At 38.9% G+C, this 12,540-nt stretch overlaps 1 protein-coding gene across 1 annotated transcript in view; it reads right to left on the bottom strand.

Annotated features, from left to right (window-relative positions):
* Positions 1 to 7,874: 7,874 nt before the first annotated feature.
* Positions 7,875 to 12,540, bottom strand: part of PDGFC (platelet derived growth factor C) — a 121,751-nt gene continuing 117,085 nt past the window's right edge. Inside the window, exons 5-6 of the mRNA XM_063422931.1 lie at positions 10,196 to 10,413; positions 7,875 to 9,537 (exon numbers count right to left, since the gene is read on the bottom strand). Coding sequence (XP_063279001.1) covers positions 9,421 to 9,537; positions 10,196 to 10,413 — 335 coding nt within the window. The 3' untranslated portion in view covers positions 7,875 to 9,420. The remainder of the gene's footprint in view (positions 9,538 to 10,195; positions 10,414 to 12,540) is intronic.

Below are 12,540 nucleotides of genomic sequence, written 5' to 3'. Positions count from 1 at the left end.
CCCAAAAAAGACTTTTTCCACTTTCTGAGGCCCATTAGCTCAGATTGTAGGCAGGAAGAATATGCACAGGCTCAGGCATTCCTGATGCACTGCTTGCAATGCAGAAGAATGTGTGCAAAAAGAACATATGAAAGCAAATAAAGTTAAATATTAGATTACCAGATTTCTATTTTAATTCTATTTTCTACTTTCGTATGAGAGGGGAGAAAATTTAAGAGACAAACCAATCCTAGTTCAGGGATTGGAGTCCCTTTTCAGCAAACAGGGAATGATGTCTCAAGCCATATTCCTGAATCTTAAGAATAAATCTGTACCTGACCTCTTCTCTTATATTTAAATAAGATTGCTGTCACAACCTCACTGTTTAAACTGTCCCAAAGGTCACAAAGAAGCTTTTCACTGCAGCCATCACTCAGAGTGACCTCTGAGGATTGTGCAAGGGCAGCCAAAATTCTAAAATCCATTAAGGTTGCTTAAAAAAATTGTGAACTGTGCTACATATTCAATGCAACAATTTTAACCCACCACACAAAGTGCTTTGACATGGCTGGTTGTGGTTAGCACAGCAGTGGTATGTTAATCGAGATGCTTTTGCAGAGTAAATAATTTATATAGAAAACCTTGTTCATGGCTTTCACACTGGAAAGAATGCTGTATTTACTGATCTAAATGCCACCTTAAGCATGGACAAGGGGAAACTGCGGCATTCATTAAAAGCTCTATTGTTTTTTCACATTCCCATGGGGCAAAAGGATTTTTAAGTATTAGGATAGTTTAACTAGCTCTTCAATTTTTTTTCCTCTTCCAGGAAGGCTAGGATGATGTCATTTGCCTTTACATATTCTCTCAAAGAAAATCAAGGACAATTCAACTTTGAAGAAGTGCATCCTTCCCACGGTTGACTCCCGGGGTACTGGTCCCCAGCCATGCATCCTGTGGGTATTTACATCGTGGCCTATCTGTGAGTTGATGGTTATCATCATCCTGTGTGGCACCATTGCTGGCATTGCTGCCCCTGGACAACATGCTATAAAATTGCTTTGATGTCATTTTCCAAATGAGTAGAAAATCACAGACTCTATTTGCTCCTGTGAGGTACCCTTTGTCAGGGCAAAGTACTGCTAGCAAGTGTGAGGGGGAAATGTCTATGTTCTTATGTGCTACATAAAGCAAAACCAAAACACAGAGAAACTGTTAAGTAAGAAATTTGGTAAGAGTTCAAAGGCTATTGCTTATACAAGAAACTTGATCTTACTTGAAAAATAAAGGTGTGATTTCACACAGGATATTGTCCTAGATATATAGGCCATTTCCTATCACGTAACATACTATTATTTCACATCCTTATCTCCAGTTTTTATCTTGAAAACAATGATTAAAAAAGCAGATATAAACCCTCAGAAGCTTTTTCTGGGAGAAACTGAAGAATTTATCAGATCATAAACATTGTGAGGCAATTTGATACCTAGGTATATCCTTTATAGCATAAGAAAATACTTGACTCTCTCCTTATTAATTCTTAGTTCTGTGGTAGGTTGAATATCTCAGTGTTAAGAAGATCTAATGTTCGTGGAAATTATATTTGTGGAAATTATATTTGTGTTACTCACAGAAAGGCTGAGATTGGAAGGGATCCCTGGAAATTGTGTGGTTCCAGTCCTTTGCTCAAACTGGGCCAACTACAGCCAGTTGGCCAGATACATGTCCAAGTGGCTTTTGAATATCTACAAGCAGGGAGACTCAAAAGTCTCTTTGTGAAAACTCTGCCAGTGCTTTGTCACCTTCACAGTGAGAAAGTCTTTCCTGATGTTCAGAGGGAAACTCCTGCTTTTCAGTTTGTGTCCACTGCCTCTGGTCATGCCAATCACAGGACAAAACTGAAGAGAACCTGGCTCCATTCTCTTTGCACTTTCCTTTCAGGTATTTGTACAAATCGATCCCCCTCAAGCCTTTTCCTTTTTCAGGTTACATTCACACCTCTCTTAGCCTTTTTTCATACAAGAAGTTCTCCAGACCCTTGTTATTTCATGGACTTTTGCTTCCCTCTCCCCAGTGCACCCATGTCTTTCTTGTGGTGGTGAGCTCAGAACTGGACACAGCACTTCGGGTGTGCCCTCAGCTGTGCTGAGTACAGAGAAAGGCTGGGCTCCCTTGTCCTGCTGGCAATACTCATACTAATGCAGCCCAGGACACCATTAGCCTTTTTTGCCACAGGTGCATGTTGCTGGCTCATGTTCAATTTGGTGCCCACCAGGAAGGACCTTCAGATCCTTTTCTTCAAAGCAGCTTTCCAGCTGGGTGGGTCCCAGCACATATTGGTGCCTAGGATTGCTCCTCTTCAGATGCAGGACTTCAAAGTTCACTTTGCTGAGCTTTGTGAGGTTCCTGTGGTCCCCTTCTCCAGCTGTCAAAGACCCTCTGCACAGCAGCACAACCCTCTGGTGCATCAGTCACTCTTGCCAGTTAGCAGTCATCTACAAACTTGCTGAGGGTGCACTCACTCTGCCCCAACACCCAGAGCACTGACTCAGATGCTGAACAGGGTCCACTACTGACCCTGGGGGCACACAGACTGTTCTCCAACTACAGTTTCTTCTGGCTGGACCAGTTGTCCAGCTTTCAGTCCACCTCACTGCCAGCTCATCCAGCCCACACTTCATTAGCTTCTCTAACACAGCTGTCTAATTGAGTTTTATTGATTGCACGGAATAAATCTTTATTTTTACAAGTAGGAAAAAAGCTACATTGCTTTGCCATTAACATGCCACACTGCTAAACTATTGGAAATGTACAATTGTCAAGGTGACTGAAAGCAATTCCTGACAGTCACAGATTGTGGTTTAGGCTGTAACTTTGTTGCTTTTGTTTGAGATGTTAACATCATCTCTGTTTAGCAATAGCTATGCTTTAAAATTTGCCTCCAATACTGCTTGAAGTCTTGTCAGGGATAGTCAAAATTTGAGCACAAAAAAAAAAGCTAATATTTTAATTTATCTGAAAGTGATGGGGGGAAAAAATAATATGACAATGTATGACAAAAATATTGTTTAACCTGAGTGTTTCCTTGGGTACAATGAAATATACAGTAGGAAATATATATACTGGCAATGCTTTGTAAAAGAACATTTAGCAACCTTTTTCTATCTTTCCTGAAACTGATTAATCTCTATGACACTTTTATTGCTTTTATTGAACACTTCACAGTAAGTGCAAGAAGTATGTTGCATCTCCCGTGTAAAAGAGTTACTTCAAGATCCCACTGCCTTTTTGGTAGTGAAACATCTGAATTGTTCCTTTTGAACCTGTTCAGGTCAGGTGTGGCAAAGGAAAACAAGTTTAAGACACTTATGGTAACCATCTTTCTGTGAGGCAGAACCTGTGCTGAATTTCTGCACTCTGTGATCACATAATGCAGAAGACACATTCATTTATTTAAATGGGCTGTGTTTTACAGCTCCTCCTGAGGATGTTATGGGCTGTAATTCAAACTCTGGCTAAAGGAGTCCTAAACTGCTGACTTATGGACTTTGGAAAGCATAGCAAACTTGTATGCTTTCATCAATGATTGTCACGCATAGCGACAAGAACGCTGAACTAGACGAGCACTTGGTCTAAGGCAACACAGGCCTTTCACTTGTTTGCTTATTCACAAACTCCTAATTCTTCATAGACAATAACCAGTTTTCTGACAGACAAGCCAGCCTGTCACCAAGGACCACATGCAAACCGTATCTCACATATATGTACAGACTGCTTCTCGAAGAGCCAGATGCCATAAAATCGTTGGGAAAGGATGCCCTCTGACTCAGCTTCCCAGCCGAGGGGACATTGCTTCTGACTGCATCAGAAATTTGTGCTCCAAGACTTAACTACACAGCATAACACAGAGTAAGATTGTTGTTACAGATAGTTGCTTAAGGTTTTGGATGAAAAAGATTTTCATAGCTCAGATATGCTTTGTCTTTCAACACTTACCTTCAACACGAGACATGAAAAGTAGCTAAAGTGAGTCACAGGTAAACAGACTTATTTTTTAGGCTTTGCACGTGGGGCATATCCTTTCTGGAGAACAGTGTGGAATTTTGCTAATTTGAATTCCATACACCACTCAGCTAGTCTGCTATGACTTTTCAATTATGTGAAGGCACCAAAAAAGCCAGTTCCTGTCTGGCACCTAGTCTCTGCAAGTGTACCAAAAGTCTGCTTAGCCTTCAAGCATAAAGATGTTACATGGTACACAGGTCACTGATTTGTCCTCACTGAAAAGTATATGAGTCACAATAAAAGAGATGTCACTCTGAAGGCTGAAAGAATCAGGGAGTCCAGCCTTTTAAGACCTGAGGAAATAGAGATGTGTGTTTACTGTTTTTGAGGGTAATCACTCAATTTATGACAAAAGAATATAGAATTAAAAAAAAACTATTAATGAGGGTGAAAAGCAGCCTCTCTTCTGAAGTTGTGGAAAACCTCTAAAAGACTGAAATCAAAGTTTAGACATTTTCTTCTTGTCAGTCTCTAAATGAAGCCTTTTGAAGAAAGGAGGGAAGTTAATTTTACTATCTTTTGAGTCTCAAAGTTGCTAACTGTTCTGATCACTGTGTGATGCTGATTTTCAAAAAATATTCCTTAACATTATGGCCTTCCCTCTTAAATAAGTTTCAGTTTCAGGTACTGTCTGAGACAAGGCTTACCCCACAGATATGTGTGAAGCAGGACAAAGAAAGATAAATAAGTTTTCTTCCCAACCTTGTAAATTTACTGTGATTCTGCACAGTGAAAGAAAAGCAAATCTACTGAAATGTGATTTTTCACTCACCCTAAACAGGAGAGACACCAGATCCAAGTTGGCTTGAATCTGTCTTTAGTGAAGCAAAATCTCAAGGCAGTAAGTACTTGAGTCAAACTGGCACTTCTGTCTTTACTTTACTGGGAAAAAAAAGGCTGACCAAATCAGCTATATGGAAAGCCATTCCAGACTCAAAACTCATTAAGACTCTTTGAGAAAGCAATGTTTTGTTCAGAAAACAGGCCTGTGTATGAATCATTCCAGTTGATGAATCTTATGCTCCAAACAGAGCTGCCTCAGCTGGGAGCTCCAGATTTGCCTCCATACTTTATGAAGACAGACCAGCTCAATGAAGGCTTACACATTAGCAAGATTCAGAGCAGGAATATAGCTTATATACTATCAAAATTGCAAAAAAGGCTGTCATCTTTCTCCCATGACTGAGCTGTAAACTTACCCTTCTTTCAACAGTCTAGAAGAACTCCAGTGAGGTGGCAGACTAACTGTCTTCTCTGAAAAGTTTGTCCAATTTATGCTGAAACAAGAAGCCATATTTTTACACTGTGATTTTGGCAGACAAACAAAACCACTATCCTTGGGTTTAGAAGGTACATGAAAGGACTTTCAAAAGCAAATTGATAAAGCATCCCATGCAAAAACTATATAAGAGCAACCTTTCTGAAAGTAATTTAAATATCATATCACAGAGTCACAAAAGTTGGTCTACCTAGCTTTGGCACCTGGTTTGAACAAGAATCTTGCAACCATGATTCTTTAGCGTTTCTGCATGAGGTTTCATAAGAGAGCATTGAACAGTACCACTATTATTGTATCTTCAGAAGTCAAACAAAGTAAATGTTTAGGATTTTTAATTTCAGAGTTTGATTAATCAAAATGAGACTATTTAAGCAGCTAGCATCTGAATTGCAAATTTCTAGGAGTTTCAACAATTCTTTGTTAGAGAAGAAATCAGGTAACAGCTGATGCACTAGCTAATAAAAAACCTAATTCTGTTTCTGTCTTTTTTTCTCCACACAGTCTCTTGTATCATCCACTCTTTTTTTTCTCCTCTTCTGCTGAAAAGGAGCTGTAACCAGGCTGCTGTTCAACCAGGCAGATATAGAGCAAAAACACTTAAACTCTTTTAAGAGCCAAGAGATCTACAGTTAATGTCCTTGGTGAGTAAAGATTTGGTGCTTCTCCACATGACTCCCATGCTGGCCACAGCTGACAGGAGGGTTCCAGGAATGTGTGTATCTACAAAATCCATAAAAACAAGGCTCAACATCAGTCGTCAGCTCCCCCACCTATTCCTCTGGGAGGAACAATTATTTTGACTGAAGACATTTATTGGGCATAGGATAAAACCTACAAAATCCAGACTACGCTATTTGGATTTTGTCTGTTTACAGAAACTACTTTATTCTACTTGGTTGTTTCCACTGTTTAGACCCATTAGAAACAGCCATTATTGCCAAACACTGATGTTTACATTAATGCAATTCGGGAATTCATGGCTTTAAATAGACAGCAGCATTTAAAAAATAATCTTCACAAAGATGTAAAATCAAAACTTGCAACTTCTATTCCACATTAAAATCACAGGCTTACTACCCACTTTTGTCAATCTTTTCTCACAAATCCTTGGCCTCCAGCTGCCATTGCCTGTAGCTGTGAAAGGCACTGTTAGCTGCTTGTTAGTAATTCATTATTAATATCTTCAATCAGTTTTTACCATACCTTTTTCTCAGAAGCCACCTGCAATCAGGGGCAGCTGCTCTGCCGGCAGGACCCGGGGTGCAGCACCAAGCAGGAGAACTGCACCCTGCAGTGCTCCCCTGAGCTGGTGCCTTTCCCACACCCCTCCTGTAGGAGAAATGAGCCTGTCCAGACCCCTTCAGCTAGGGAGGAGGTGGAGTGCCAAATCTCCTGAATGTCTGAGTCCCTGCAGAAGTAGTGAGAAGACAAAGCCTGATCATGGAGCCAAGGGGGAGGCACAGGGCTCACAATGCTTGGCAAGAGAGTGGCAAACAGAAGTGGTGCTGATTTTGGGTCAGACAAGACAGCCCTGTGAAGGGATACAAGGAGCAAAGGGGTGAGGAGCTCAGATGCAAGCCCATAGCAAGCAGTTGGGAGGCAAACTGGTTCAAGAAACTGGCAAGGAAGAAAGTGAGCCAGAGGGGGGGCAATAAAAAAAATACTTGTGACATTTGGAAAATATTACTCTCCATATCCCACATGGTTCCAGAAACTCCCCATTACGCTGCTGCCACCAAATATCTGCTCTAAAATTCATGACCAGCCTTCTTTTCCTAGCAAGTCTACAGAAAGAATGAGACCTCTTGCATTTCCTACAGCAGAATCTTCTGTAATGGAATTACATTTTTGATTTTTCTGCTGAGTTATGATGCCAGAGGCTATGATTTCTGTGTTCACCCTGACTTGTTGTTAAAAACTCTTTAAAAAAATAAAACAAAACAAAACAAAACAGAAAAAAAACCCAACCCAAAACCAAACCAAACGAAAAAAAAAGGATAACATTAACATGGAAACATTCCCAACATCCCTGCAAAATGGTTCTGGTCAAAGACTCAAAACTCAAGTAAATCAGGCTACTTGTGTGACCATAATTCTGTATCTTGATACAGGCAGGGTTAATAGATGTTCAGACTGGAAAATTATATGTCACATTTACACCAGAAATTTTTCTTATTGAGTAGGAGTTTGAGGGTGGGGACAAAATAAGAAGCCACCTGAGTATTTTCCAGAACTGGTATCAGAAAGTAATACCAACTTGCAAAAAAAAACCCCCAAATTTTCATCAGAATTCATTTTCACTGTGGAAACAACCACAGAAGATGTTATTCCAATCTGATGGCTTCACATCCACATAGTTTTGAACATTTTGAATGTTAATACATTAATTCCTTTCCTTTTTCTTCTTGTAGATTTACAGTAATGCAAAATAAAGCAAGTGAAAGTCTTGGCAACAGAAGACTTTTGTTTTCAGAGCTGACTTTCAAAATGGTAAAGAGAAAATCACCATCCTAACTTTTCCCATTAAATTGTATATTGACGGGTACAAATATGCAATCACACTGAAACATTTATTCTCCCAAAATTAGCATTATTACTTTATTTTGTGGTTCATTACAATCTGAAAATCCAATAGTCAAAAAAATAAACTAGGCATAATGTTAAAGCATTTTACAAGCAAAATACTTTACTGTTTCCATTTCAATTTGCATAGGGTGGGATAAGTGTATTGGTTAAAGAATATAACATACAGAATAACAATACCATAGAGTTCATCAAACTGCACTGCAGAGTGTTACGTTCCTGTGAGTGAACAGTACTTAAACAGCTATTTCTGTCAATGGAAAACCATACACTTCACCATTGACAAGGCTGCCTTCCCATGACCATGATGCATCATGAGGGCTGCAAGCCTCTGGTTTCTTTTCTTACATTTCATGTACTTCTCCTTTAAAGAAATTAAAGAGTTAAACAAGCCAGAATGCATCTACCTATGCTCATTTCTTTTCTACCTGAACAAAGGCCAGCATGGAGAGAGGGAATTTTTAAAGTCAGCTTCTGAAACAGGTTATAGTAACCTCTGTCCCTCATATTTTTAATCTCATGGAGCTAGCAAGCTTAGAGCTTCACCCACACATCTCTGTCTACTATCACTGTGCATCCAGGTAAAAAATTGTACTTTTCACTTTGTAGAAACAAACTGCAAAGTGATCATACTTCTTTCCCACTGTAACCACATCTCAGTTCCTCCAAGTGTATAAATCTGGCTTTAAAGTCTCACAAAACTAAACAATAGTTGATCTAGGTTGTAATAATAAAAAAAGAATATTAAATACCTTTGGTAAAAATAGATATATTTAACAAGTTTAGAAAAGCAAATAGTTATATCGTCAAAAGGGGAGTATAAAAATGTACACGATAAAAAATAACAAACACACAAAAAAAATCATCAGCCATAGTAGTAAGAATAAAGGCGTTGTTCTTTTCAAAGTTTGCTTCCTTAGCTCATGTTATTGTCCAGTCTTCCTTCTAAAAGGCAGGAGTTTTACCAGAGCATATGGAAAAATCCAGTCCTTCCTACCAGCATTAGACAAAGTAAATTTAATTCGGAAAAAGACAGTCTGTTTTAACCCAAGTTTATACAACAGAGAACGCTTTGATTTAGAGTACGTAGGAGTAGATGAACACAGAAAGATTTCAGGTGTTTTCAACCAGAGGCCAGATGTACTCGAGCTATAGAAATGAGACAGCCAGCAGGATCAAGTCTCCATGATGTCAGCCTTCTAAATCTATTTTTTACTCCTAAATTATAAATCCATGTATTGCCAAGAAAATTGTGGGCGACAACAATAATACATATATTTTAAATCCCTCATTGATGCTTTTCTCTCATCTTTTCACTGGGCCTCCAAACAGCTGTCACACAACATATAATCCCCGTTTGGCTTCTCCTCTTAGAGCTCACTGTAAATCTTCAAGACGAAAGATCCCCAAAGCAAACAACTGAGATTACAGAAGGAGATAATGCACAAGCCCCATAACAGAATCAGCCATTGATTGAATGTGCTTTGAAAGAAAACAGCACAACTAAATCATGTTTATCCTTCAGTATTCCCTTTGCACACACAGTCACACTCCTCGTGGTGTTCCAAGGGTACATCTGTCAATGATTTATGCAATCCCCGGACACCAATCCTTGGCTTCAGCTGAAGAACCTGAAAGAGAAGCCAAGCATCAAGAAAACAGCAAGTGCCTCATCACACTCCTAGACTATGAGCTTGATTGCACTGGAAACCCACTAGATGACAGGAGGCATACTAAAGTTGAATTTCTTCAATAATTCCACCCACTTGTTACTATTTTTGCTTTTACCTCAAGCCATTTACAAAACTGATTAAATCATGTTGAACATGATTAGATCACTTTGCTTTACCAAAGAAGACTCCTGCAGTTTTAGATTTACACTTAATTGTATTTAAGAACAAACCGTACAGTTAACCCAATTAGATCATTCTATAGTAAATAACTTTAGCCATCAATTTATAGCAATGGAAATGAACAAATATTTGTTTCTCCATAAAGCTGATATCCACATCCAGAGAAAGAAGAACAAAAGGTATGGTTGTGTGAACAAAAGGTATGTGTCTGAACTTCACTAGTAAATACCTTAGAAATTAATTAATAGTTGCACAGAAAAGTATATTATCAAGGAAGATTTTACTTTTTTCAATGTAATACCTAGCTAAAATGATTAAAAAAATACTAAAAGTGCAATACATAAAATATTAATATTCGTTCGTTCATTTTATTAAAAATAAATGCCTTGACTGGCTTTCAGTCTTTCCAAACATACAAATGTAAAATAGTGCGTACCTCATGGTATTTTTTGGTGACTTTCGTTGGCACACATTGGCACTCATTGCAGCTCTGCTGACAGCAGGCACAGTTGCCACCACATCGTTTCACCAGCAGACACAGCGGCCAGAAGATGGTGTCCGTCCTCTTCAGCTCCTCCCGCAGGGACACCGAGAAGTTGCGCGGGGTGCAGCTGTACAGCCGCGCCTCCTCCTTCAAGAGGTTCAGATCCACCACTGCAAAGAGACAGGGAAAACGGCGCTGTCCTGGTTTGCAACCCAAGCTCATCTGGGGCAAATCCACTCCAGCAGTGCAGAACCCGCGGGGAGGGTTCACTTTTTTGCAGGTTCAGCACAAAAGTGTAAAACTGCAGTTCCATGAATACCATGAAACTCAAATGGAATGATCGCTGCATAGTGACATCAATTATTTTATAGCTCTGGCAAAGTTGGTTCAAATTAAGGCAATGATTGGCTACTATGTTCCAGTACATGTTTAATCAAAACAACCCTAGTGGAAGTCACTTTGTTCACACTAATACTCTGAGCTCCAGTGTTGCTACTCTACAGCCATTTTGGATTGGAGAAATACACACAGAACAATTAAGAACCCTGCAAAATTTCAAAGACATCTTAAACTCACTTGCAATAAAGCATTCAAACTTCTTCCTTGTTAAAATTTCAACTACTGCTTTTTGCTAGGGCATTGTAACTGTAAGAAAGAATGAAACCATTCATATCTAAGCAGAAGTCGCTTTTATGGACTAAGAACTTCAAGAAGTTGTCATCATCAGGGAATTCTGCACAGAATAAATAAGTGCACAAGACTGTATATCAATATAACTATTAGTAGGCTCCATTTTCTCCTTCTTCATAGCAGCATATACATGAATTTCTGTTGTTTCTCTAGGTTTCATTTTGTCTTGATGTGTCTTAAATGAAAGCTCCTCCTTGTAAGCAACTAATTTGAAGTGCAAGTTAAAGATATTAATATTTGGCACCAGTTTCCCTATAAACTGGTTCCACTGTATCATGCTAAAGTTTCACTATGCCAATGGCTGAACAGCATGTTCAGGAAAAGATCTGAGAGAGGACAAGCTCCTTCATATTCATCTTAGCTGCAAAGTCAAGAGCTACCAAGCCTTGAAAGAAGCAGTTAAAATTCAGAAAAAATGAATAAGACTGGGAAAAAAAAAGAGAAGTAATATAAATTGAATTTATTTCAGAAAAGTCAGACTATAATGATCATTATCTAGGATCTTTTGTCTGAACTATTTTTCTCCACACCTACCATTAAGGAACAGCAGTGATGTCTAATACATAGGGATACTACTCTCTCTAGTAAGAAACAAAAAGATAAGGAGAAAAAGAAAACCCTGTGATAATGTGGCTATTGAGATGAGTGAAACAGAGGCCCTGAACAAAGTGAAAAAACCTTTAACCAACAGGTTTTAGGCTAAATCAAGAAAAAAATAGAGGGAAAGAATCCCAGTGCATTGATATTGCTTAAAAAATACTTTAATGTCATCCATTCAAAAATAAAAATATATACAAAAAAGTTACAATAACTTTCTGATCTGAATCACCCTCTAGAGAAATTCCTTTTTTTCCTCTTTACCATGTAAAGAACCTCAAGAGGTCATCAAGGAGAGCTTCAGCCTATCAAGGCAAGAAAATTCGTTCTAATTCTATTTAAACACATAAGACATAAAAAAATTTAGAAGGTGAATTTCTTTAGCAGAAATCCTCACTGATACTCTCCCAGTAGCAGATCTTTGGGAAGGAATTTCAATCTGTGTTCCTTCAAACATTTGTTTTGCAGGCCATATCAATATGCTGGCATCCATAAGTAAGGATTTGTTGTTGTGAAAGGTCAGTTAAACACACTGAAGCCTTTTCTTTGCTTGCACTCACAGCGAATGCCAAGCTGGGGCACTTCATTCCATCGCTATCGGGTTAACACAGGCTCCTAAATAAACAAACTGAATTTTAAGAGGGAGGAGTGTGTAATAACTCCAATGAAGTTACTGATAGGACACCAGCCTGCCTCCCACACGGCAAGAGCATTCCTCAGAGAAAGTTGAGAAGGAAGCAGAGGAAAAGAGAGACAAAACTTTCAGGAGAGAGAGATTCACTGTGAGAAATCAGAAGTTACTTAAGACCTTCTGATCAGCTAATAGCTCTAGGCTGAGGCTGAAAAGGTGGATGTGTCTAACTCCATTAATCAAGGCCTGTGGACAGAAATAGAGTACGTCTTTCTTCTTTTATTACATTTGCAAACATATAATAAGTCAGCTGTCTGAATGAGGATAAAATGCCTGAAGCACACTGTGAGAAGTGCTAGTTCTGCTAATACTTTCTACT

The sequence above is a fragment of the Prinia subflava genome, chromosome Z, assembly GCF_021018805.1.
Source record: "Prinia subflava isolate CZ2003 ecotype Zambia chromosome Z, Cam_Psub_1.2, whole genome shotgun sequence".
Taxonomy (NCBI): Eukaryota; Metazoa; Chordata; class Aves; order Passeriformes; family Cisticolidae; genus Prinia; species Prinia subflava.
This window is presented reverse-complemented; position numbering and strand designations above follow the sequence as displayed.